The 27,641-nt window shown below is 41.7% G+C and overlaps 2 protein-coding genes across 3 annotated transcripts in view; one reads left to right on the forward strand and one right to left on the reverse strand.

Moving 5' to 3' along the window:
• LNX2 (ligand of numb-protein X 2) overlaps positions 1-8,999 on the reverse strand; it is a 60,286-nt gene extending 51,287 nt beyond the window's left edge. Inside the window, exon 1 of one of the 2 annotated variants that reach the window (XM_053971524.1) lies at positions 8,849-8,999. The gene's annotated coding sequence lies outside the window, so the exon portion shown is untranslated. Of the gene's footprint in view, positions 1-1,815; positions 1,842-8,848 lie in introns of those variants that run through there. The other variant, XM_053971525.1, reaches the window with a different exon arrangement.
• A 203-nt stretch (positions 9,000-9,202) lies between these two features.
• Positions 9,203-27,324, forward strand: POLR1D (RNA polymerase I and III subunit D). The gene is made up of 3 exons (XM_053971853.1): positions 9,203-9,651; positions 17,261-17,335; positions 25,958-27,324. The coding sequence occupies exons 1-3, from the start codon at positions 9,626-9,628 to the stop codon at positions 26,241-26,243; spliced, it is 387 nt and encodes a 128-aa protein (XP_053827828.1). The 5' UTR covers positions 9,203-9,625; the 3' UTR covers positions 26,244-27,324.
• The last annotated feature ends 317 nt before the right edge of the window (positions 27,325-27,641 follow it).

The following is a 27,641-nucleotide window of genomic DNA, read 5'->3' on the forward strand; positions in this document are numbered from 1 at the left end:
TGGGGAAAGTATCTTCTCCCTCAAATAGGAAACAGTAATTAATTCATTATTAAATCCTAATCCTTGTCAATTTGTGTTAAATCAGAGCACTCTTTCTAATAAAGACTTATCACTATACTTAAATGCAATTTTATATATGAATACTTAATATATTTACATAAAGTTTTAACTCTGATTAAATGATTGCTTGATTATTTCATTTATTAATTGCTTCCAATTTATTTCAAATTTGAGAAGCAGGATAATTTTATGTTAAAAAACTAAGTTTAATATAAAATGAGGACAGAACAACCTGTGGACTGCCTCGGTCAGATAAAAATATATCACGATAGCAAAAGAAATTTGATGTCTTTCCTTTCATGTTTACTCATCAGCTGGAAAATTAAGAAAATAACTCCTTTTATCTTACAAAGGTTAATCTTTTTCCATCACCCATTTACTGTGTTCTGAAGTTGTGGTGTGGCGATTTATGTGAAAATCCCCACAATGAAACCCATAAACTGTTCCTGATATTTTCTATAATCAATGCTGACAAATAACAGTACTGCTCTTCTATTTAAACAGCGCATGACTGAAGCTCCTCACTGCTGTAATTGCTGACGGCATCAAAAGACTATTTACTTCACAACTAAAAAGTAAACACTACAGAACTGAACAATTATTCAATTGGTAAAAACATCCTGGATCATATTTCTATAATATATTTCACTACTGTATTTCTACTCTATTCTTCCATAAAAATACTGAAGAGCTAAATCTGGCAGGATTTCTAAGAGAAAGAAGGGAAGGAAGGGAAGGGAAGGAAGGGAAGGAAGGGAAGGAAGGGAAGGAAGGGAAGGAAGGGAAGGAAGGGAAGGAAGGGAAGGAAGGGAAGGAAGGGAGAAAAGAAAAGAGAAGAGAAAGGGCTTGTTTTTTACCTTTTTATGCTGTTTTACTTTTTCACATACAGAAATTAATTTTATATATACACACACACGTAAAGTTCAAGCAGACAAACAGAATGTTAACCAGATCTCTACAAGCAGCAATTGAGCCTTAGCAAAGAAAGCCCATCAGGGATGCTTTGTTGTAACCATATCATCATAACTGTGCTGAATTCAGTGACTTCCTTGGGAGCAGAAGCAGGCAAAAGGACCCTCATGCCCATAAATGACCCTATGGAGTCACCACTGTGGATTCAATTGTATGGTCAAGTTACAGGGATGGCAAAATAGGACTCAACATGTGATACATCACCTGAAAAATTATATATATGGGATAGCAATTGCTCCTAACACACATGGGTGCATTGTAGCAAAGTCCCTTCTCTCCTGCATATCAACTTAAATTGCTTAGCAGGTTTTCGGGTATAGACAGGCTTGCCTTTAGGAACACCTCAGAACAAACCATGTTCTTTATCCTCAAAGTCAGTATCAGCTAAAACATAACTCTCTCCTTTTTGACAATTTGAGGCAAAAATAAAAATCTCAGCACACATTGACATTACTGTGTAAAGTAAGTTGCCTTCACTGAACTTGAGGCTTACTTAAAGGCTTCACCTGTTGTGAAACTCACACGTGATTGTTTGTAGAAGGCAGCAAGTCAAGCTGTACCTGAAATTTCCTAGTCAAGTATCTTCAACTTTGTAACAGCACAACACTTCAGAACATTTCCTGGCTTCACAGCTTTCCAAACTTTTCAAAATGAGTTAGGAAAGCATTACACTTCTACAGCGTTTCTCTGGTCAATGGCACACATCCCTTACTGCAAAAGAAAGGACTGTTAACAGTTTTCATTTCACACTCCAGTAACCCAAAATCTTGTGTTACCACTCACTTTAGCATTAATTTTCCCACAGATTCTCTTTTTCTGCTTACACGGCAAGACAGCTCAGGTCAAGTGCTCAGACAAGCTGTGCTGCTGATTCTCCTTTTTACCACCACTGAATCACCTTCACTTTTGCTTCACCGCAAAGTTATTTTCCCTGCAAAAAAGCCGTAGAGCCACATTCAATAGCAAGTCAGCAGCTACAGTCAAAATGGATTTCAAAGTGGGAAAACACCCTCCTCACAACTAAATCCTTATAGATTATTTATGCAGGATCATTCCAACACTGTATAAATACATCACAACACGTATATTTGCTGCTGTACATGTGGTGAAGTCCAATTCAGTTCATGTCCCTTCCAGCTACAGAATGTAAAAGTATCAGTGCTGAACAGACATGCTGAGCAAACCCCCTGGTAACAGGAATGAAGAGTAGTTACTTTGTCAGACAAAGTAGAAAGATACCTTTTTTACTGGTGATTTCAAAAAAACATCTGGGAGCTGTCACTGAATTCTTACGAAGCTTTCTTATGTGTATGTACAGACCTAACTTACACACTTTTAAGACATTGGCATGAAATGCATGACAGACTCACAAGTATTTTTAGCCTAATCAAATCTGAATTAGTCTAGCCGTATCTTCAACATCTAAAAGGCATTGAAATAGTTAAGAAGCAAACCTAAAATCTGAAGGCATTCAATACTAGTTTAATACTAGGCAGGAAACCCTGTGAATTTTAAACCTTCAAGCTTCATCTGAAGCAGAAATGACAGTTTAGCAATGGACTAATTGTAAAAACAGTCCAGGAATTGACCAGTACTAATTTTTAATTAACATAAAGGCAGGAAAGAACTATTTTACTAATTCACGGGGTGAGCCTTCATTAGCTTCTGTCAATAACAATAAAAGGCTGAGAAAACTGCTCTAGAACAAACAAGACATAAAAACAGGAAAAAAGAGGCCAGACAGAAGGAAACCCTCATCAACCTGCTCCGGAAGAAGCTTGACTGAAATGTTTTTTGAGAAGTTTAAAAACCAAGTTACTTCAGTTCAGAGTTGGGGCAGCCCCCAGGGTGCAGCATGGGTTTGGCTGAGCTGTGGTGCACATGCACTGTGTCAAGGGTACTCAGAGCTGTTTGATCGGGATGGGGCTCATGGCAAACTCTCCAACACGATCAGAACGCTTACACAACATGTCAGGATCTATGTGGTCTTGTGATGCATCGACCAGCTTTCACTTATGGTTAATTCAGTCTGGTTAAAAACAAGCGTTAAACAATTTGATTTAAAAAAGGCAACACAAGAGAAAATTACATGGGCCAGGGCAATAAATCCAGTAAGAAGAGGCAAGAAGACAAAGAAGGATGGGCCATGGGTAAAAAAATTCATCAACTTGGAAGTAACAAGGAATCCACTTCATGCAGAGGAGGCAATAATAGTAACTGGTTTGGGTTTTTTCTGTAACTTTTAACCTCCAAACACGTAGAGGCAACTTAAGATGCAAACTTAAGTATTTAATCTATCACAGATATTCAGTGCAGTATCCATGAGGCACACCCAGACATTAATGTCTCCAGCGTCTTCCTTGAAATGTGACTTGCTTAGATGGAGGCTACTTGTCCCTAAGATAGACTTTGAACTTGCTGCTCTGCACAGGCTGTTACTGACGCCAGTGGAAGAACCAGCTGTGTTGAAGTCAGAACGTGGTTAGCTTAAGAGCCTTGTAGGGCTTATGGGCTTTCTTCTTGGTGTTTTGGTTTTGCTGGTCAGTTAGGGGAATTATTTGGATGACATGGCCATAGCTGCAGAAACCCCCACCAGAGGCTCTATTCTACTGCCACTACGACGTAGCTCATTTCATCTGGGGACTATGAGGTATGTAGACCAAAGCACTTTCACAAAGTAAAACGCACCAACAAAGGTGGCTCACTGATACCAGCCAAGCTTTTTTTAATTTAAGACTTTATTCAGGAATGCCAGCCAAAACTCCATGTCCAGAAAAATCACAACACCTGGATTCTGAAATGTTGCTTTGTATTATAATAAAAACCTCCTGGTTGGTCCTTCCAAAGCAAACATAACATTCCTGTGGCAGAACACGACAGTTTGTCAGAGCATAAGACAGCAATCACAGAAAATCGCTTCCCACAAACTGGTTTCGGTACACAAGCCAGCCTCCATCAACTTTGGTTGAATTTCAGTTTTCTTCTGTTGTGCCAAAAAACCTCTGCTGCACCAGCTTTCTTCTTCCTATCTATGAACTCTGAAAGAAGGATTAGTGCCAATCTGAAGAACAAAGAAAGCCACAGGAAGGTAACAGCTTAAAAATCTTCCATCACTGGTATTCTTTGGTCTTTTGAGGCCACAGTTTTTGACAATGATACTGCAGTAAGAGAGGGTTGTCTGTGGCAGAGAGCTCAGATTCAAGAAAAAATTGCATGCGAAGAATATAACAAAAATCTACACAATGAATACAACTCTAAGAGTCAATAAAAGCGTCAGCATTTAAGAACACTGACTCGAACCCAATAATAAACTGTGCTTACTCCCAACTGTCTTCTAAAGAGCCAGCCCCTGGGAATACACAACACAGGCATCCTGACATCTTCCACTGGGCTTGTGCAACCTCTTTGGAGAAGGTCATGGGAACACACAGTGGTAGTGTGATCTCGGGGGCTGGGGAACACAGCCTGTATCACACTTCAAAATCACTCCTACTGCAAGGAATGTACAAAGCAGAAGCAGGAAACATGTAGCTCATTTTCCCCCACTTTGCAGAATAATATCTGACAGCACGACACCACTCCAGGCAACACAATCCAAAAGTCCTGGTTTGCCTTTCTGCAGCTACTGGGTGCCTTCCTTTGGCCAGGCACTTATGGGTTCTCCATTAACACAGACCACTTTTCATTGTGCTCTATTTTTAGAAAATGGATAAATAAGTCATAGTTCCTTCTGTTTCATTATTGAAAACTACTTATTACTACCATTTACAACATTTTAAAACTGGATTAGTTCATATATTGGATATACTACTTGAGCAAAGTGCATTTTGTTCTACAAACAAGGGTTCTTCTGAAAAATCCTGTATAGTCCATCAAACAGTGATCAAGTGTGTCAAGTCTCTCCAGTGAAATACAAAACCACTTCCTCTTCCAAGTAACAGAAGAGCCAACAAGAAGAGGTGCTATACTGAACCTTGTTCTCACCAACAAAGAGGGTCTGGTACGGAATGTGAAGCTAGTGGGGAGCCTTGGCTGCAGTGACCTTGGAATGGTGGAGTTTGAGGATGTTAAGGCAGCAAGCAGTGAGCACAGCAGGCTCTGTACCCCAGGCTTCAGGAGAGCAGACTGGCCTCTCCAGAGATCTGCTTGGTTGAGCATCATGGGATAATGGCCTTGAGGGAAGAGGAGCCCCAAAAAGCTGGTTAATATTCAAAGATCACCTCCTCCAAAATGAGGCTTTGAGCAACCTGGTCTAGTGGCAGGTGCTCCTTCCTAGGGGGATTGAAACTAGATGATCTGTAAGGTCCCTCTCTACCCAAACCATTCTGTGATGACTCAATGATTTCTCTCTGTGGAACTAAGGAAGAACAGCCAGGCAAAACAGAACATCTATTACTCCATCCCAAAGTGAACCAACTCTTCCTGGGTAAAATTACATTCCATATAACATTGCTCTGACTCATTTATAATCTAATATTTGATCTGGTTTGATCTGGTATTTGATCTAATATTTGATCTGGTGATGACAGTGAGAAAATTCTAGGCACTCTTAACAACATGCTACAACTCCAGAGCAATATCAACTTGCTTACTTGAAGCAAAAATGAGACTGCAAATATTCAGCTATATAACCCCAAGTTTCCATGTCAAAAATAGTTCCCATTATTTGAATGGAAAATATGCAAACCAATTTGAAATCTTGTACATTCACAAGTTATCTGATTTTATATCAAACAGCTGCATGCTTTGGCTTTTGTGTTCACCACCTAACACACAGCTCAGCAGGAAAGACTCTGCAAGAGATTCTGCTCCTGTTCTAGCCCGCAAATTATTTGCTAAACTGACATCAGCTGAAATAAGCATCCATGAGAACATAAAGGACTGACATCTCTGGTACCACCAAAGTGCTTCAGAAATAAAAGACATGCCTGTAGTACTGCAGAGCACATTGCAAGGACGAAGCCAGCTCGGGTACACAACACAACAGTGGGGCTGGGAGCATCTCCATATGTGTCGAGGCGCAGCCCAGTCCCATCAGCCACCTAAACTATCTCATGTAGAATACAGAGCAGTCAGTATGAAAACACATGACAGGTTCAGCCCATGAATTTAGCAAACATAAATCCTGAAAACACATACATGCAGGCTTATCATTAAGCCTAAGAACAGACCCTCTCATTGCAAAAGAAATATCTAGATGTTTAAAATTAAGCATATGCAAGCACAAATATCTACAGAATTAGAACAAAAAGAACACACAAAGTACATGCCACAATATTATTAATTTTTATTGCTCCATAGAAACCTTGACCTATCAATTATATAACTTAATACTAATATTTAAAAGCATTTTCATCTTCAAAAGGCACTACAATTTCTAAAGGACAAACTCCACTGACCTAAGAAAGCAATTAAACAGCAGGCAATTCAGTGGTGTCACATTAAAAATGCTTCTGCAAACCAAATCAACACAGAATTTTCAAATACCAGAGACAAGCCACTGCCATATCAAATAGGCAACCAGCTTCCTCTGGCGCCTTTTAAACCAGGGAGCATTTTAACACCAAATAAGTGTTGTTTTCTTATTAGTTACAGCTGTTAATGTCTAGTAGCTCTTTAAACAAGCAACATTTTACTGATGCAAGGCAATAATTTATATTTATTTAACATCTAGTACACATTTCATTTTGATATTGTTGGTCTAACTTCTTTCCAGTTGCTCTCAAATATGTTAACATTTTTTAGAAGTACAGAAAAATGAGATGAAAGAAGAGGGGGATATTTTGGTATATTTTCAGATATACAGTTTTAACTAGTAGCTAACAAACTTCTGCTGGTTTTTAGTAATATAAATATAGTACTAAAATATATACCATAAATATATACCAAGATTGAGACCACTCAGTATGGGTAAAGGCTTACAAAAAAATAAACTTTCACTGAGGTGATGATCAGTGCTTCCATGAGAGCACACAATAAACAAATGCCAAATGCTGCAATGCCAAAGCCACCATTTTTTGGCAGTACAGGTTTTAGTAAGCTTATTTTTTAACCCATCTCAGGAGCCTAACAGTATTTTTCCACCCAATCACCGGCTTACATTCCTCTTGCAAAGTTTTGTCCCTAAACAGTCACATTTTTTATTGTTTTGGTAACAGAAAATTCAGGTGCAGCCTTAGGAAAAGATACTATCTTTGCAAATCTCAGACCTGAGTCCAAGGCCCTGGGCTCCCTCTTGCTGAAGTCACCAAGCAAAGTAAAGGGTCAGTACAGTTAGAAATTCAGTACTGAAAACTCATGGCAAAACAATGAGTTTTAAGATCCATACATTTTCGAATTGCAACAGAACAAGCACTTTAAAACATAGTATTACAACCTTTTTTTATTAAAAAAAATCTACTTGGGCACAATAGTGTTATTTGCAGCCTGCTGACTCTGGAGTTAATAATTTTATATTGTACTGTGTTCAGGGGAGAGGATTCCTTAGTGATCTGATAATTAGAAAAAAAAAGAGTAATTATAAAGGACTCCTATTAAGTCTTACAGTTCTAGCAAGTACACTGATATAACTTGTTTCCATTTTAAGAAAATTTGTTTTAATAAAGACAGGGCAGCATATGGTACTAACATGTTTATTTTCCAAGTGGAAGGGACACTAACCAAAACCATCTGATGTTTCTTCCTAAGCCTCCTTGATCTGCTGCTGGATTGCAGCTTAGAATAAAGCATTACAAAGCCAGAAGAAGTGGGTAGAGGAATAAAAAAAATAAAATCAGTAATTCAAAGTGTTTATTTAATGAGCGCGGTTCAGACAAGTTCCTAGTTTGAACATAAGTTCGAAAGTATTTATGATTGGAAATTTATTTCCAGAGACTATCAAATGTAGTCCAAAGCTAATCCCCCACAGACATTTTTTACTCTGCACACAGACAAAAACCAAACCCCTAAATCACGTAATTAAAAGAGGAATTAAAGGAAGCTCAGAAGTACTTAATAGATTTCTAGAGAAGTAAACAATCAGCACTATGCATTATGAACACGGTAGGAAAAGTCACCAGGGACTACCAGATTCATCCCCACCAGAGCTCCAGGAACGGTTTTCTCAGTTAGTTGACCAAGTACTATGATTCTGTCAAAAGAATGATAATTCTAAAGCATGCCTTATTAAAAGTATAAAAGACGAAAACTTTTCTAACCACCTTTTCAGTGCTAAGAGCTAACTAATGAGGGGAGAAACCAGGGAGTGTGGGTCAGAGCTCCGAGGGCTAGAGTGAACCTTTGGAAATAGCTGCCAACCACAAGGACTCCAGCGGCATTTCGCAGCCAGCCCCGAGTTCCTCTGGCGCAGCTGTAAAACACACAACCTGAAACCCGCTCCTGCAGCAGGGGTTCGCTCGCAGCTGTTCTCTGCCTCCCCCGCACACAGTAATCTGACTCCTTTCCAAGAAAGAGCTTCTTTAATGAAGCCACACGAGAGCAGCATAGGTGTATCGGGGGAACCAGGACCACGCGCTTTCCAAGTGGGTCTCCAGTACCCGAGCCCAGAGCTCAGCCTCGCAGAGACGCGCTGCAGGGGCCGCCGAGCTCAGCCCCGTCGCCGAGCCAGGGGCTCCAGGGCGGGGACGCTGCTCCCAGGATCCCACCTCAGCCCCGCACGGCGGCTCCGGGGCTCGGCCCCGCTCCCGTACTTGTTGCCTGCGCAGAGCGGCTCAGCCCGGCGCCGCCGCCCCCGCGGGGACCCCGGTGCCGCTACCACTGAGGGAGGCTGAGCGGGGCTGAGCCGCCCGGCACCGCGCGGGGCAGGGAAGTTACTCACCGCGCCGGCTCCGCGCAGCGCTCTCCTCCTCAGCCGCGCCGGCTGCGCCCGCCCCGCCTTACGGGAAGCAAACTCCGGGCAGCAGCACTTGGAGAACGTGTCTCGCCGGGCCGGGCCGGTGCTCCCGCCTCCGCCCCCCGCCACGGGCAGCGGCGCGGCCCAAGTGACAGCGGCGCTCCGCCACTCCGGCGGCGGCCCCGGGCGCGGGGCCGGGCGAACCGCAGCCTATGGCAGCGGGGCCGGGGCGGGACGCGGCGGAGCCCCGGGCCGGGGTGTCCCCGCCGCTCGCCTGATCGGCTGTGCGGAGCCCGGAGCGGTGGGGAGCGCGGGCGGGGCTGGCGCGGAGGAGGGGCCGGGTGGGGCGCTGCCCGCCCGGGGATGCCCGCGGACCTGTCCCCGCCTGCCCGAGCCCTGCGGCCGTGTTTGAGGAGCAAACCCCGGGCGGCTCCGTGACTAAGAGCCCCAGCGGCGCTCCCGCCCTCCCCACACTCAGTCACCGGCCCGCGTCTGCTTCCCCCGCTCTGTTGGAGGTGCACGGGGGTCCTGCCCGCTAGTGAGCCCACGGCCCCCGCTTTCCTTTTGGCCGGGGGCGCGACCACCGGTGCTGCAGGTGCCCGGCGGGGTGTGGCGGGGCCCGGCTCGCACCGCCCCGGCTCCTCCCGCCGGGGTCCTCGCCGTCCCCTACGCCCGCCCAGCTGCCCCGCCCCGCCCGGTCGACAGCGGGTGATGGCGCCGGCGTGCCCCTGAGGAGCCACAGCGGGGGACGGTGGGGAAGCCATGGAGGAGGACCCGGAGCTGGAGAGGTGAGGGACGAGCGACAGCGTGGGGAGCGCTCCCGAGAGCGAGCGGCCTCTGCGGGGCTGCTGCGCCGCTCAGGGCCCGGCAGCGCCTCCCGCGCCGCGAGGCCCGGGCAGCGCTAGGCTGGGGCCGGGGGCGGCTCCTCCCGGCCCGACCGCTCCGCGCCGTAAAGCTGGCCCCGAGCTCCGCCGGGCTCTGCCCGCTGTCCCCAGAGAGCCGCTCCTGTGGGCGTGCGGTCAGGGTGCGCCCCGAGGGCAGCGCGGCCTGGAGCTGCTTCTGCCGTGTCTTCCGCACAGAACTTTGGGTGCGTGCTGATGTCGCTTAGAAACAAGATTGGAATGTCTTGGATGGTTCACCCCTCATTAGCTACAATTTGATGAGTTGTGGACTCGGTAAAATAAATTTTAAAAATCCCAAAATACCTTGTGTTGTTAGGAATTTCAATTTTCAGTGCTGGATATGTGCCCGTTGACTAGTTGCTAGAATTGTCGTGTTCTTGTATCAAAAAAATACAAAATGGTTGGTAGTTGTTTTGTCAAAAAATAAAATTGTTTTCTACTTGGCATTTCGTTGGGATCAGTGGATTTGTCGTGCTGCACGTTTTGAGTTGCAGTGCTCCCAAGCAAACACTGAGGAATAAAACATTGATTTCTATATTTGGATACTCAAAGTAGGCCTCTCTTGCTTTTGTTTTAGGAATAGACATTTGGTGTTTATATCACAAATGTTTTGCAAAATACTCCTATTTGTGTGATGGGAATTTTTTTTTTTTTGCAAGCTTATTTCTGGGTTGTTCACTTTCCTTATGGCTGTTTAAAACAGCTGTTACAGTGAAGTGATGACCAGAAGCTTTCTGCACTGTTCTCCTCCTTTAACTTTTAAGAAACCGTATCTGGGAATGCTTACCGAAAACAACTTTTTTCTGTTTATATCTGGCAGCTATTTGAAATGTGCCAAAAGCAGTAGTAGTGAGACAGTGGAGGGACTAGAGCGCTTAATGCTTTCTAAGAGGCTTTTAATTCTTGCTGAGCTACTTCTGCTCTCAGATCATCAGTTTAATAATTAAAGCTTCTTTCTGTGTATGCATGAATGTTATTTTTACTAGTGCCATTAAACCTTTTTCATTCATGCCAAGTTGAAACTATGCCACTGTTCTTCCATGCTGCCTTCTGGTTGCTGCTGCCGTGCTGGGGACCTGGGATTCTCTGGGCAGTTCAGGGCATAGCTGACCTCACCAGCTGTAGCCGACTGCTCCACAGTCACCTCCTGACTAATGCTCTTCTTCCCAGGAACTACATTCAAAGTTTTACTCTTCCTCGAAGGTTCAGTCCAAGTTGGGATTTGCTATTCCTGTTCTGTGGCAGTGTGGTAAATAATGAGGATGAAGCACAGTGTCACTTACCAAAGTGGCACAGTAGCATTTAGCTGTTTGGTGTCACCAATCCATGTCATTCCTTGTGCACCTCAGAGGGTGTTTAGTCGGCCCCAAACACATTATAACTACAGTGTGGTGCGCTTGACAATTGTCTCTTCCTGTCCTGGATCCACTTATCATCAGTTACTTTTTCATACCTTAAGTTTTCATAACAGCTCAATTTGGTAGTAGCACCCTGAATTCAGCTTGTGCTGTGTGCATTTAGAGGGTGTACTTTGGTATTACTCACTCTAAATAGTACTTCCCTGTACAGTCTTCAGTACAGAGCCCTTCCAGTCTAGTACAGACCTTTCTTTATCCTTTGGGTTACAGACATTATGCCTTAGATTCGTATTCAATAACTTACTGATCATATTCTCCTGTGAATAGTGTAGCAATGGTAGTTTAGGCTTATAATTTTTAAGGGTTTTATGTTATGGGTTTAACATACAAATAATAACGTTTCTGTTTTGTAGCGACAGTATTAACTCCTTTGAGTGGATTTGTAGTGTTTAAAAATGGGTTTATGTGGAATATTTTGAGAAGTCTGTCTCTGAATTCAGACTTGTCTTGCAATGCACAGGTCTTAAATATAAACTTAAGGTTTTTGTTCATGTGCTTTTTATTTAATTTACCATGAGGGAAAAAGAAGTGTAATATTTTTCTGCATGCTTTTTCAGGTCAGAAATGAATTTTGTGTCCCAGTATTCCAAAAAGTGATCTGTTAAGTCAATCGCCCTATATTTTTGTTACTATCTAAGGAGAAGTCTCTTCATCTAGCTTCTTTTAATTTATCCTTACTGCCACATTTTCTGATATTATTTTTCAATTTTACTGTTTCTGACTCTCACTTGATCTTGCTTTTGATGTTTTCCTCACTTTAATATGAAGTGAGGTTTTCCTAGAAGCTGAGTACTTACTTATGAGTTCCTGTGTGACTGTTGCATTCTGTGGATTTTAAAACTTTAAAAGCTATAAATACCACAGATGTGTAAAACAGTAATATTTGCTGCATTCTACTGAACTACATCCTCTACTCCATCTCACCCTGTAACCTTTGATGGAAGTATGAACTGAGATTTTCCCCTGTGAACTTGCTGGTACATCAGTGAAGACCCTGAGCCTTAAGGTTCCATGTGATTCTTAAGAAAATTCTAAATTATGTTAACATATGATTAATGGTATTTGAAGTTATGACCTAAGAAGGAGGTGGAAAAAGTTGGGAATCAGCTAGCAGGAGCTGTTCAGTTTGTTTCCTCTGCAAGCACCTGAAACTGCTTTTCCTAGTTTATTTCAACTAAATATACAGTGAGATATTATGGAGGTCACAATTTTCATTCCTATATAAAAAATTAAATATTTCTTCCCCCTCTACTTTCTAAAGTATTGTCATTTTGGTTCTGTGTGTTTGAAGCACAGAAAATGCATCATTTCTCTTCAAATACAGAGGAAGTGGCTTTGTTATACTGTGTGTCCATATCCTTCCATAATCCAGTCTGTCTTTCAATAGCTACAAATATTTCACAACCTTGGATATCATATTTTATTAGAAGTACCTGCCAAGCTTATTTAGAGCATCATTTACTTGGGATTAAGTGTTTCCTAAGGAGATGCTGCTCTGAATCACAAAGAAAGCTATAATTCTGTAACAAGAGGCCTGTAGTTGAGTTGAGAATAATTAATCTAATATTTTTACTGTATAGGCAGCCCAACTACACTTTTTAGCAAGCAAGCTTTGTGCCTTGGAGAAAATTAACGGTACTTACTATTGATTTTAACAGTTAAAGTCAAGTGTCAGGATTCAGTGTTCCTTACCTCTGGTGAAAAGGGAAAAAAAAAAAAGAAAAAGTAGTCTGCAAGCTAAGATTGGTGTTTGAAATGGAGTGATACGTTCACTTCACTACTCAGGCTGGTGAGAATATCAGCGCCGAAATGTGCTGCAAATAGCACTCACAAGACTTGGCAAGTAGAATACTTAAATAAGTACAAAATCTGATCAGCAAAGAATGAGAGCATTCGTATCCCCCATGTGGGATGTCTTTGACTTTGAACAAATGTCAGGAAGCTTGTGGTGTATTGTGCTTCTTTTCATTCTTGCTCTTGTAGTTGTGGCCTAGGTTTTATTCCTGTTTTTCATTTTCATCAGTTTTCTTAGTAAGGATGAGCGGATAGGACCAGCTCATGAGATTTAATTTTAAATAACACTGTCAGTGTCTTCAGTCACTTGTTTGACTGAAGGTCTTGATATCCATTATTCAGCTGTAATTGGAATACCAACATTCACTTCTATTTCTAGTCCCATGCACAGTTAAAAATAAGTCGTATAGTTAGTATAAAACTGCTTTGAGAAAATTGATTTTAAAATTTGCTAATTGTTTTTCCTGACCTTGCAGCTTGCTGTCAGGACCTGGAGAGCCTCAGGAAGTAGGTTTAAGTGTGATTTTTGCCAGTTGCAGTGGAGGAGAAGCTTGGTCTTTGAGCTTTAATAGTAGTGGAATAGACTGCAAACAGTTACTAATGCTTTCATGAGGATCTATTTGTTAAAAATGTCCCTTCTCCGACTGGGAGATGTTGGACATGAACACCGCCCTCTTACTCCAGATCTGTGCCCTTCTGTAGCTGACTGTGTGCTGTGAAGGAATCCCAGTAGATATATTTTCATTACAGCTCTCATCAGGATCTTTAATGAGATGGTGGCGTGTGTGGAGATGGCAGAGTTTTTTAGGTTATGTGCCAAAAGCTCCCAGTGAGGACTACAGAGAGACCATGATGGATGGGGGGAACCCAAACATCACCTGGTCCTGGCTTCTCCAATCCCCGTGCCAAGAATTACCAGCCTGTCAGAGCTCCATCTCCATGAGCCCAAAGGAGCATGGGGACACATACAGTAGGTGGGAACTCACAATAAGGTCTTCTTTGGGCCCCCCTCCCACTTCAGGGCTCATCCCAAGAGACAGCCTGGGCCTCCAAGCATGATACCCATCAAGATGAGTCAGTCCTGGGACTTAAGTCCCTTTGGGACTTAAGGGCAATGCTGCATAGGGCTGTGGGAGGGGTTATGGGATGCAGAAGAAAAGCATTTTGTGATCACGTATGGTTTCTTGGGAGGAAAGGGTCAAAAAGGGAAGATTTAGCAAGAGGGGAGTAGTTCTGATCAAATGATGTTGCAGCTGGGAATACTAAGAATATCAGTGTGGCTTGGTGGTCACCCTGGTTACCGGTCTGTGTTGTTTCACTTGTGGCTTATTATGGGATGTATAGGACAGAAACCAAAGACAGGGAAAGTCTAATGATGTTCTAGTGATGTGGGGAGAAGTTGAGAGTGGGAAAATAGAGGAACAAGGAAATAAAAAGGTCTGGTCATGTGTGTATAGGCTGCTGGTTGGTACTCTTGTCTGGCTGTGCCCTGCGCCTAATCATCACAGTCTGTCCTGTCTTCTTGTTAAATTCCTTTCTGACTCTCTCTTGGGGGAAGGACTCTGTTTGAGGGGAGGGGGTGTACATCTCAGTGCTAGCAGCTACAGTCAGACTATGGGGTTGGAGGGACCATGGTGCCAGCAACTGGTACATGTGAAGGTTTGGTTGCCAGCAGCTGGGCTTGGGCCCTGGGCTGGAGGCCTGAGTGCTGGCAACTGGGGACATTTCATGGAGTGAGTAAAACCAAATGTTAGCCCCTGAAATGGGGTAAAACACATTGGGAACCTTTTTTTATCTGTGTTGTAGTACTGGAGCAAGTATGGGTGTATAAGGGACCGTGTGTCTGTTGGTGAAGATCAAGTTGGAATAGCTGATAAGTGGATGAATAAGGAGAGAGCTGGAGTGTGAGCTTGTATCTCCAAGAGCCAGGAGGAGCTAGCTGTTGGGGCCACCAGGGAGTCCTGGCCAGCTGCTGAAGAGACTGTAGGGTTAGGGGTGAGATGTGTATGTGTGTCTGTGTGTCTCTACATGCAAGACTGAAGTGGGGTTGGATACTGGGGCACCAGGGTGTCCCAGTCAACCCTGTGTGATGGTCTGTACTGCCAGTGCAGTTGGGCTGAAGTTTTGGGGGCTCCCACATCTGGCTGGAGAGAAGAGCAGGATGAAGCTGTAGGTCTGAGCATGCTGTGTGTCTGGCTGTGATGGATGTGGCCAGCAGTGTAAGTGCCTGGTGTGTGCATCTGCCTCCTAGGAGCTGATTTTCAGCCTTGCTGCTGGTTGGACCTGGATATGGAGTTGTGGCTGCCTGGCCTCTCAGCAGCATCATACATCTTCTCCTGACAGTCATCTGTAATCACAAACCATGGGTGGTCTCTGTAATAACGTGGTGTTTTCATTGCCTGTAACTATCAGACATACCTCTTTGTTACCAGTTTTTCATTTTTTCAGTCTATCCATTTGACCTTTTGGAAAAAAATTATGAAGCTCTTCCCCTGAGTGAGGAATAGAAAACACTTCTCATTTTGCCTGACTAGGAATTATTCTATTATTTTGACACATACATTTATGATACTGGTTATTAAGATATATGCAATGGGAACTTTGCCTGTAACCTTGGAATACGGAGAGAGGAAAAAGTCTAATCACTCAAAAATGTAAATAGGTCTTATACCATACTCTTGAAGATAAAAATATCACTGCTTGTACCTTCGTGTTACTGTAATTCTGCAACTTGATTGCCCAGAAATAATTGCCACAGCAAGTTTTAAGTGGTGCTTGCTATAAAAGATGTCAAAATGATGACAGAGTTCTTAAATGTGCCCCTGTCCCTAATTTTCCCTCCTATCAGTCCCCAAGTGTTTGCATGGTTCTCATGTGAAAGTTACATGCTGCATTCCTTTTGCTCATGCTGTTGCCTTTAGAATTGAAGCTGGCAGCCATGGAACTGTTTGTATTGTAACCAAGCTGTAAAAATGAAGAGAGCGAGGAATACGGAGTCCCACGAGGCCTCTAAAAGCAAATTTTAAAAACTTGTTTGTGTAGCTTTTGGCTTACTTGTGTAGAGGATATAAGTTCAGTGAGTGGAAACATTATTTCAGAGAGGATCTGGGCATTGCATTTAATTTGTCTGTGCAAGCTAAAAGGGCTTTGTAAAGCTGCAGTGAATAAGGGCGATGTTGAAAGTACAGTATTAGGAAACAATGTCTGATAATGAAGGTGTGGAACTAGAAGGCTGCTACGGTGGATGCCAAGTCAGTCTGAGCTTTGATATAACAAAAAAAAAAAGTCTCAAATACTTAAAGGCATGTCATTCCTACCTAATTCCTACAATTGGTCTCACCATATTAATTTATTATGATGTTTTCCCTAAAACTGAGTCATAGCTGTTTAAAATACCCATGTATGTGCTTTATTAGTGCTTTGTAGCTCAGATTATTTGGTTTCTTATTTCAATTATAAATTGTTACAGATTTTGTAGTACAATAACAATGACAGGCTTTTAATCTTTCAGTCAGGTTTCTTAAAAAGTGAATCACCAAGTTTGGTAACTGGTAATTAAAAGTCAGACACTTTCTTCCCCTCTTTCTTCACCTTTGTCTGACATTACTGTTTGAAGGCTCAGGGCAAGCTTCTATAAAAGCCATGTGTTCCCACCATCATCGCTATAACCTAGCTCAGGATGCTCAGATAGCAAATTCTGGGTCTGGGGAAAAAACAGATTTTGCTGCAATTTCATGAAGACCTGAGTATGCAACATCTCTCATGTTCCAGTGCTACAGCCTGTGTTTTGCACCATTTTTTTAATGTTCCTGCAAGTAGCCATCCCACCCCATCACTTCTCTTACCTGGGAAGGCAGCAGTAGCTGGTGAGGTTGCTGGCGCTGAACTTGGCATCTTGGAGAATGTATCTCCAACAGATGATGGCTTACCTGGGAGATACTCCTTTTCCATGAGTGCCTGTAGTATGACAGGATACCCAACTTGTTCTCACAGGCAAAAGTATGCTTAAAAAGGATTTGAAGTGCCCTAAGCCCTGTTCTTCAACCAGTGTTACAGTTTTGTATTTGCAACAGCTTTAGTTGGTTTTAATATCTCAGAATGTTTATTTTAATCTTGGTGCGTGGGAATTTTAATTATCTTAAAAGTCAAGGTGATTTTGGTAGCATCTTTATTGCTTAATTCACTTCAGTGAATAAAACTATCTGTTTTATTTGCCTAAGTGCATAAAGTGGCAAGTTCTTGTGTTCCACAAGTGGTGACCTTTTCCTTTTTCTTTTATTTAGGAAGGCTGTGGAAGAGTTACTTAAAGAGGCCAAACGTGGGAGAACCAGAGCTGAAACAATGGGAGCTATGGGTTGGTAAGTTGTGCCAGTAAGAGATGAATGCTGATGCCAAAATAAATCTTGTCCTTAATGTGTGACAGAAGTCTCTACCTTTATGTGTTTCATGTTTAAATAATTTGTCTTCATCCACATACTTGGGCAAAAATTCCAGTCTAAATAAGAAAGAAGATCAGGTAAATTCTGTCTGCATGAAATTGTTTGTCTGAATGTGTTGAAGACAGAACAGTTGGAAAATTGGGAATATGTTCTTATAATAGATGGAATTGCAAAGTTTGGGTTGGAATCTCATGAGTCTTTGTGCATGTACTTACATACTGTCTACATGTTACCGGGTTAGATTCTGTTTTATGTGAAAGGAATTCATAACCTGACAAAGAAACCTAAAGCCTTATATTAATAAGACAACAAACTATCCTTTAGTAGACAATTCATATATAAACTGTAGCCAAAAAGCTGCTCAATGAACTCAAAAGTATAATCCAGTTTTGGAAGAGGGTTACTTTCTAATACTAAAAAAAACTAAAACCCAGGGGCTAATTTGTATAGTAACTGGGAAAAAAAATCACAGTATTTTAATCTTAAATGGAATACAGCATTAATTCTTCAATGCAGTATTCCAGATTTTACAGCTAGATTGACATGGAATGTAATGCATGTAATTGTAATTAGGGAAGTAATAACATGCTGGGGACAGTCATTCATCATAAAATAATGTATATGACTTTGATAAGAAGCTATTGGATCTAGGGACATTCACACAAGTAGTGCACCAGTTGACTGCACTAAATGCACTTGTAGATAAGGTCTGTCTTCCTCCATCAACAGTAGTAAGAGATAAGCCTGAACTGTTCATTAAGGTCTCAGTTCAGTTGTCTGTTTGTTTTAATAGCTCTGAAGAGATTAAAATAGTGTCTTGTTGAAAAAAAAAAAAGTTATTCCTGTTGGGGAAGATGAAATAGCAAGGCCCTATAAATATGATGGCCTGGCAAAAGAATCAGAGAATACAGATATCGAGATGAAAACAAGGTTTGAAATACCAAACCTTCATTACTGAGCATCCCGAAAACAATAATACAGCCAAGCTGAAAGCAATCCCCCCTTTCTGATAGACCCAAAGGTCAAATGGAATGTCCTGTCTCACTCCCAATGTATGGTTCATCCCATACCTGTAACCCTCCCCTGAAGTATCCGATGTCTGTAACCCCATTGGCCCAAGTCCTGTCCCAGCCCACCTTGAAGCCCCCTGATAAGGTGTGGCCGAGGGACCGGACGCGCTCTCTCTCTCGGACCTTCCTGCTGGGACACCCACCTGGCACCATCTCTCTCTCCCTCTCTCTCTCTCCCCCCGCTCTCCCTGGGCCTGCCACGAGTTGCGGCTAGCAACTCCAAGCAGGGCCCTTCATCCTTTACAATAAACCATATGCTCTAAAGACCGGGCTTCAGAGATCCTTCACCACCACCCATCCAAACCGTCCTGGAGTCCAGCAATCCCCGCATATTCCTTTATGTTTTCAAACAGGTTTGGGATTTTCTGTATGTTTTACTCAGTATTTCTTCCAGGGATGCAGTTCATACCGTTTCTGTTAAAATAGCTTAATTCGTGTAATCTCCCAGAGTGGCTATAGCTGTCCTGATCCACTGTACTTTGACCCTGGCAGCCTAGCCACGTGGCCAGGTAACCCAGTGCATATAATTAGTACCTTGAAGTGATGTATGCATCCAGTCACTGTGAATTTACAAGTTGATCCAGATATGGATCTGGATTTCTGTGAAGGTAATCAGGTGCCCCTGTACAATTTTGCTGCCACTTGTGCAGTCTGGAATATCTGCCAGGAGAGTGTATGGGCATCTGCTCCTGAATGTGGCTCCTTCTTACTCCTTGTTTGTAAGAGGATGGTGGTCCTGTTCAGCTGGCTGTGATGATCAGCTCAGAATGCAGTTTGCTAGGGCCTGATGCCCGAGGCCTGCCAGGGAATGGGATAGGCAAGGGTGACCTGTTGTTCAGAGCAGTTGCAGATTAATGGTGTCTGGTTGGGTTAGTGTTCTGTTAAAGTTTTAGAAGGAAAGGGCTTTCAAGACTGCTTCAGGCAGAGGAAGACTGTTGACATAGGGATTGGCATGGTGATATCCTGAGCTGAGGCTGTTGAAGTACTTTCGACTGCAGAGGTACATGTAAACAGCTGTACTGGGTCAAACAAAGGATCCATCCCTGCAGTGCCCTGTGTCCATCAGTGGCTCATACCCAGTGCCTAGGAAGTGATTTGCTGAATATCCTTGTTTCTGAATATGCTCAGTAGTACCTTCTTCAAGGTACTTCTTCTGCAGCTCAGGATATCATGCTCTTAGAGATGATTTCTTTGTATGTAATGCACCTCCAAGGATTTTTATCTCACTGAATTTATCCTTAGAGAGACTGGTAGTAATCTCTTCTGTGACAAATCTACTGCTGTAGGGTTTGGCATAAGCTAGTGTATGGCTGGTATGTGTGGCTGTAAGGAAAGTATAAAGCCCCCCAAAGGCAAACTCTCAATAAGTCTTTGCTGTCCAGTTCTGCAGGCACAACAGACAGAACAAAAACTGCCACTGCTGTCACCTCTTTAACATTTTTTATGCTCTGTTATGCTGTTCTGGTGCTTCTGAACTGGCCCAACAGCTAAGTATTGCATAAACACATGGGTGGGTAAGATATTTGGAAGAAAACTTAACTATGCTCAGTTGAGTATCACACTCCAGCAAAATGTTGTCAAGTGTTACTGATCCTGAAGGGCTTCAGAGATTACATCAGGATAGACATGTGACCTTGCAAGGTGTAAACTACTGAGAAGAAAGTAACTTCTGCTCAGAGCTCTGTGGATAGCAAATGAAATGAGCAGAGGAGTTAGTTCATGAAAATGTGTATTAGTAGACCAGATCAAGGAAATCATAAGTGATAGAAGCAAAGACAAGGTCATCACCAACTTGTCTAAAAGCACAGTGCTAACAGGTAAAACACAAAACCTTCCTTCCATGCCAAACTCAAAATGCTTACAGGTGTGTTTCATGAGGACTTCTGGGATTCCTCAGCCCTTTGTCAGAGGAGTCCTGGAGAAGAGGTGCACACACCCTGGAGACATCTAGTGTAAGGCCATCAGTCCTGCACTGGCACTGGAAAGTTGTAGCAGCTCAACCTATAAAGAAAAGATTTGTTCTGCCATCTGTCTTTGGGTAAGGAGAAGCAGAGGCTACTACTGCTCATACTTCACTGATTCCAGTTCATGTTGCTCTCCAGCAGCTGTTGAATACTGGGAAGTACATTTCTGGAGTCAGTGGCATTTGACAGAAGTTGGTCAAAGGAAGGTATATGGAGAAGTGGCTTTCCTGGGTGGGGTGATTATATTGTGCATACCATTGCAAAGGAGTAGTGTCTCCTGGTGAATATTGATGGCAGCAAAACCTTAGCCAGCAAGCCTCTCAACACTGTTTTGGGACTGCTCTCAGCTTCAAGCCATTGCTCTGTTACTGTCCAGAGTGATTAGTTCTCCGTAGCTCAAGTACACTGTTTGAAAAGGTTCCCCAAGCACCCTGCATAACCTTTTGCTGTCTCATCATTTGAGATAGATGATGGTAGCTGGAGCCAAAAATACAAGTATCCAAACCAGTTTAGCTGACAGGTACAAAAAAAATGTACAAAGCAATCAACCTGCAGCCTAGTCTCTCATACAAAGACTGAGCTTTGAAATACAGGACAGTATTGTTAGTATTTCCTCTAGTTTGGGAATGTTTTGCTGGTTTTACATTGTCTTAAAAGCTTAATGTGGATGACATGGACAGGTGCTGCAACCTTAGAGGCTAGTGGAAGAAAGGCCTGTCCCTGTTTGGGACAAGTAACCAGCAGGGAGGTTGGCAATGATATTGACCAAGAATTTGTTCGGGAAGGGAAATAATCTGAGGCTCTTTGGACATGGAACAACTGTCAGTATTGCCAGAGGGCTGCATGATCTCGTAGTTGGTTAAGAATCTCAGCTCATTGACCTCCATACTCTCAGGACTGCTCAGATAGGCAGTATGTAGGTCCATAGTAAATGAATCCAAGAAATGCTGGATATTCTTATTTGTAGATTTCATTCAGCAATGCAGTATTTCTAGTTCCTTCAGTGTTGCTTTTGTATGTATTCTGTGGCCATGGTGATTCTTGTTGGGGGGGGGTCTCCTGAATCCTATGATAACACATTATGTAGATCCTGCTGTTAATGTATCTCGCTCAAGCATTAGTACAGCTAATCACAAATAAGGAAATGTGTGAGAGAAGGGTAAGGAAGAACCCTCTTCTGAAGGTGTCTTAATCCTGGAAATGTTAATCAGAACAGAGCAGAATCTGTGGTTGAATCCTAGCGATGATGCTGTAATGCAGGAACTTCTGAGATGATAAAAGCAGAGCAGTTGTCTGGAAGCTAACATTTGGAGGATCAGTTGGATCCAGGCTGAGAAGTTTTGGACAAATAGTCTAAGAATATTTGAAATTGTTAGATAAATTTGTTTCATCAGAGGCTATTGAACATAGATGAAATAGACTATTTGGGGGTTTCCATTGTTTCTAGTTAAAATAAAGCCAGTTTCTTTGAAGTGTTTCTCTTTGTTCTATGTACATAATTCATGAGCTTCTTTATAGCAGTGAATGTAGGTCCCATTTTAAGCTGTTGTTCTGCTTTGACTAAGAAAGGCAATTAAAATGCCACAAAAGTTACTGTGTGAAAAAAGTTCTAGATGCCTTTTTTTCCAATGTATAGGTCTGATCTTCAAAGATGCTGATAACATGAGCTAAAGCTAAATCAAATGTAGCTTCTCATCTTATTTGAGAAGCTTATGTAAAGTAAGAACAGGAAAACATTATATTTTTGGATAGTTTGTTCAGCTCTGCATTGTAAGAGCAGAGGAAATTACAATTAGAAAAATATGGAAGCATTACATTATTTTTAACTCTATCTTTGTAAAACAATCCTAAAATTGCTTTCATTCCTGTAGATAGCTTTCTGTTCAATACCAAATCTGTTAGAAGTACAGCAGAATACAAAATGATGATGATGATGATGATGATGAAGATACTGAAACTGTGAAGTGCTGTGTTACATCTTGTCTTTGAGTGGGTGTTGTGTGCAGGAACACTGCAATGGATTCCCCTCAGCTTTCATTTGAATGTGAGGAGGAGAAACAGGGTACAGATAGAGATTGAAAAGTAAATATGTTAAAATCTTGTAATCAGGGCACATCCTAAGTCAAGCTGTCACTGGAACAAATTGCCCAGAGAAGCTCTGAATGCCTCATCTCTGGAAGTGTTTGAGACCAGGTTGGATGGAGCTCTGAGCAACCTGGTCTAGTGAAAGGTGTCTGTGGGGTTGGAACTTAATAATCTTTAAGGTCCCTTCCAAACCAGATGGTTCTATGATCCTACAAAGTCCTGCCAGCTGTACCTGGCTGCCAAGACCATATTTCAAAGCTTTCAGTGTCCTCTGAGACATCCTCTTATGTAAGGTCCCCCATGACAGGGTAACAGCATTGATTACTTGGTTTGGCAAAACAACCTCCAGCTGTTTCCCCTCCTCCTTAAGTCACTCTTCTATTGAAATATGGTATTTTCTATGATAGTTTGGAAATGCTAGAAATGTACTTGTCAGTTCATCCACAGTGAACTTTTTTTCTTGGAAAGATGGCTCTGTATCATAAGGTTGACTGTGTCAATCCTATTTGGTGTGTCCAGTTACTCAGCAGAGACAAGACTGGCACATGGCATTGTGCTCTTGTGTCTTAAATGGTGTCAGCATGTTTTTACTGTTAAGAACTCGTATAGTACATTTCTGTGCTGAACCACACTGCTGCACTGGATGACAGGTGCTGGTTGGAAATTCTGTGTTACTGCACAGAAGTTGACTTGAAGGGTCAAAAATAGGGTTAATATTTGACCTATGTTCACAATGACAGATTTAATTTTTTTTTCTCAAAAGGTAATATCATTGTCAAAATGCAGTATGTTGCATTGTCTTGGTGGAGAGATTTTGAGGGGTGTGAGATTTATTCATGGAGGGAGGCAAGATTCTGTCAGTGAGAATAGCTTGGTCTAGCTTTTGGAGCACTCAGCAAAAAGTGAACCTTACAATGGGTGAATACTCTGCTACAGAACTGGAGTCTGGTAGACAGGAACGCTCTAGCACTGCAGTTTGTGTCCTTGCCTCACACATGCCTGCAGCCCTGCTTGCGGCACATTTCAATTCAGAACTTTAATGTTTCTTTAACTTGTTTGGTTTTTACTGGTTGGTTGGTTGGTTAGTTGGTTTGTTTTAAAGCAAAGCTTCTCAAATCAGTTCTGTGGCACTGTTTGCTGGTCACAGCAGTATTATGTTCCACCATGCCCAGGTTAGATTGCCTTCCAGCCCTTCAGAACTCACCTGAGGGCAAACCTGTTTATGAATTGAGCACTGCAGGATCAGACCCTACAGCAAACCCATGGCCGATGTTTGGAGATGTCAATTTCCTCACCATTAGAGATGCTCTCAAAGATATTAGTGGATTCATACAGTTCACTTTTAATCTTCACAGTTCCATATATACCATAGCTATATGTAAATGTGCTCTGTGTGTGCATGTAATGTAGCACATGCCATACATCTTGTTTGCTTTAAGATTTAAAGACAGCATTTGCTTTGTTGAAGTCTGAAGTCAACAAAACTAAGAACTAATGTTTTTCTTCAGTGCCATGACTTACTGCTGCTCCATGAAAGCCTGGTGGCTCGTTTTAATCACAGTATGATGGTAAACTAATGGCATCTCTTAGCTGACTCTCAAGTCCAGCATTTCTCATCAATTTTCATTCTTAGTATAGCTCAGGCAGCGCTTATAGTGTCAAAAAGAAATAAATGCTTCAGCCAGATGGATTTATTATATGGCAGATTGACTGTCTCATTCTAGCACTATATATTAGTGCTTGAATCAGTGCATTAGCTCTTAAGAAAAAGCAAGAGGAAGAACAGATGTGAAATAGATTTTGCCTGGATGCAGCCTAGAGAAGGCTACCTTCCTTGGTAGGAAATGTTGAGGTACAATAGTTTAATGCACTCATAAGACATACAAAGGACTTTAACGTTGGCTGGTTTCTGTTACGTCTTGAGTGTAACCCGTGCTGTGACTCATTCAGCACCATGTTCATCTGTGGTGTAGCTTCAAATAGAAACCCTGTTCTACTAATATTTATTAGCCTCATGTTTTTACTCAGTAAAACAATTAATAGGTAAATACTTCCTCTAATTTACAAAAGAGTTATACTAGATTAAAGATGTTATTTATTTAAAACAGGGATTTGAGAAAAATAGTGTAGATTTATATGAAGAAAGTTTTGAAAATTCTAAAATTCTATGCAGTAGATGTGTACCAGAAAATACCTAGTGGAAATAAAACAGTGTGGCTGTAAACTTATAAAATTGCTCTCCTAAGTTCTTGAAGGATTTAGCACAAGAAAAATTATTAGGAGTGCTTAGTAGGCAGACCTGAAGCAAAACACCATGGTAAATTCCATGTCCAGTTAAGTCATGAAGTACGTTAAATAATCATACATGATCTTTGTTGTAGTTTGCTTGTTGTTCTCATAGCTCTGATGGTTTAGAAGTGTCAAAGGTTTTTGAGTTAGGTTAGTTAGGGTTTAATTTCTACACTTACACAAAATATTCAAGTATAATAGATGATCTTAACATTGTGCTGTTAGGATTCCATGACACTGTGGTTGATTCAGTAAGTTACTGTGATCACTAACAGCTCTGATTTTTTAAAAGCAATCCTGTAACTTGTCTCAAAAATGTGAAGAGTAACACCACAGTGACTTCAACTATAAACAAAGTCTTCAGAGTGATTTCTGTTTTATGTAGGAACATATTTAAACTTGTTTTTTCTTATTCCATTCTTTAAGAGATGATAAATTGGGAATAAGTAGAGTACAGCTGATACCAACAAGATAAATGAAGTTTACAATACTTGTTTCCCAAAACTAGCTGATAAATTATGTGCAAAAGTGCTTAGCTGCAAGTGAGAAAGTAAAAAAAATGGAAAATAGTTGGATACATATCTTTACTGTTTAAGAAAAATAATTAAAACACTTTGGTGGTTGCTAAGTATAAGTTTAAATTGTTAAGTCTCATGTGTATGTTTATGCTACAGCTATTTGGGTTCTTCATGCATGTGTATCTTACTTTCTGAATATTGCAGTTCACTAGATAATGCTGACTTTAGAAGATTGTAATCTCTATAAGCCATTCTGATTTGACTTAAGAGTATGTTACTAAATGTTTGATTTCTGAATACCTAAATTAGGCACCATCAACCTTAAAGTATATTGGCATCCTTTGCTTCCCCCTCCACACACTACCTTGAGAAAATCATGTGGATTTTCACTGTATTGAAGTAAAATAATTTTCTTCCCATAAAGAGTAAGATATATAATAATAAAAGAATGGTGATGATCTGGAACTTACTTTTCTGTACTGGGAGTTTACACTAGGTGGCATGCAAGGAAAGCCAAAATCACAAACCTGTCTTAAAATCACTGAAGTTAAAATCTCAGACTTATTTTAGGATGTTTTTACCTTGTCTTTTGATGACTTTTAAATGTCTTTACAGGTTGAAATGTCCTCTTGCTGGTACAAATAAAAGATTTCTTATTAATACCATCAAAAACACATTGCCATCTCAAAAAGAACAAGACCAAGAGCGTGAGCAAAAGGAAGATGATAAGGAGTCTGAACCAAACAAAAGCAGGAAAGAAGAAAAACCAAAGAAACGCAGAATTCATCCGTATACACCCAGCTTTCAATCCAGAAGGAGAGTCAGCTACTCTCCTCCAAGGCACCAAAGCAGGAACCAGCACACAAAGGATAAACATGAAAAGCGATCAAGCAAGCGATGAGGAGAGGAGAGTGACAAGAATGTGTTGTTACAAGTCAGGAATGTCATTGAGTATAGGAAAGCGGGGAAGTCTCAGTTATTCAAGAAGAGTTGATGTTCAGACTTGAGTTTTGAACCAAGTTGCCTGTGTGAGAAGTAATCTTGAGGTAGCTTTAGAACTTTTCTTTGGGACCTTTAAGAGAAAAGCAAAGTAAGCATAAAACTTTCAGTTGTTTTAGAACAGACATTCCCTTTACTCTGTTCCTTTCTCCCCTTCTGACTAAGCCTAGGGTCTTGGTAGGGTCTTGGTGATGGAGTGTGATACGTGTGTCACTGTCTAATACAAATCATTTAGTCATGTCACTCTTCTGGAAATAAATTTAAATTAAGTAGAATTCTATTTATTGTGTGAAGTTTGCAAAACTTCTTTGCTGCTAACCAATAAAGAAGTTTTGCTTATTTGGGTTAGAATCTAGAAGAAGAGAAAGCTGGTCAGTACCTGGCCAAGCACATGCATTGTGTATAGAATATAAGAGATTGCTTTCTTTAATACGAAAAGAACAAATTTAAATTGGGCAATGCTGGTTTTGCTTTCCAGGAGGAACTGCCGGGGAATACTGATTTTGCTTGTTAATGTATATTCAGAAACCTATCATAGATAACAATAAACATTAACCCTAAAAAGCTGCAACTGCAATAATTGTCTCTGTTTAGACTTCCCTCCGTAAGGAAGTAGTTGGAACAGTCTGTTGTCATGGTGCTTTCAAAACAAATCCTGAAGACAAAATTTTCATCTTTTCTGTTCACTGCTAGAAAGTTTCCAAGTGAATATGTAATACTAGAAATACAGAGGTGATGCTTAAACTGTCAAATGCTCACTTTCCAAGCCTGTGTGACAGTTCTGGAGTGGTACAGTTCTTAAACCTGTGACGATGAGCATAAATGATACACATTGGCATCTTCTATGTCTCACTTCTGTTTGTGTTGCATTAACAAACTTCTATGTGAAATATTTTGTATTTTACTGTTCTCAGAAATAATTGTTTTCAACGTAGGTATGTTTTTTAGTGTGTTGACAATAAAATCGAAGATGTTCATTGAAAGTGCCCTGCGGAATTAATGCTTTTAATGGGTTTCTTAACTGAGATGTGCCCCTCTGAGGGACAGGAGGGCCGCGGCTCCACGGCCCGTCCGTGTTGAGTCAGAGCAAGAGTGCCACCTATCGGCGTGTGAGCGCCTCGCCTCTCTCTGCACATACCTGCCTCTCGGGGAGCTCGTGTCAGCTCCGCACGGGAGGGACACGGTGGAGGTCTGCTCTGGCTGGATTTTGGTGCACGAACTGGGAATTACTCTTCTGAGTAGTGGGAAAATAGAAATACTGGTGCTGAGCCCTCTGGAGACTGGCAGAGTCAACATATCC

The sequence above is a fragment of the Vidua macroura genome, chromosome 2, assembly GCF_024509145.1.
Source record: "Vidua macroura isolate BioBank_ID:100142 chromosome 2, ASM2450914v1, whole genome shotgun sequence".
Lineage (NCBI taxonomy): Eukaryota > Metazoa > Chordata > Aves > Passeriformes > Viduidae > Vidua > Vidua macroura.

Bases quoted from the DNA above. Each gene is read 5' to 3' on its own strand.
- POLR1D (XM_053971853.1), top strand. From the start codon at position 9,626: ATGGAGGAGGACCCGGAGCTGGAGAG. The intron at 9,652-17,260 runs GTGAGGGACGAG...TCTTTTATTTAG, and splicing joins GAGGACCCGGAGCTGGAGAG to GAAGGCTGTGGAAGAGTTAC. The intron at 17,336-25,957 runs GTAAGTTGTGCC...ATGTCTTTACAG, and splicing joins ACAATGGGAGCTATGGGTTG to GTTGAAATGTCCTCTTGCTG.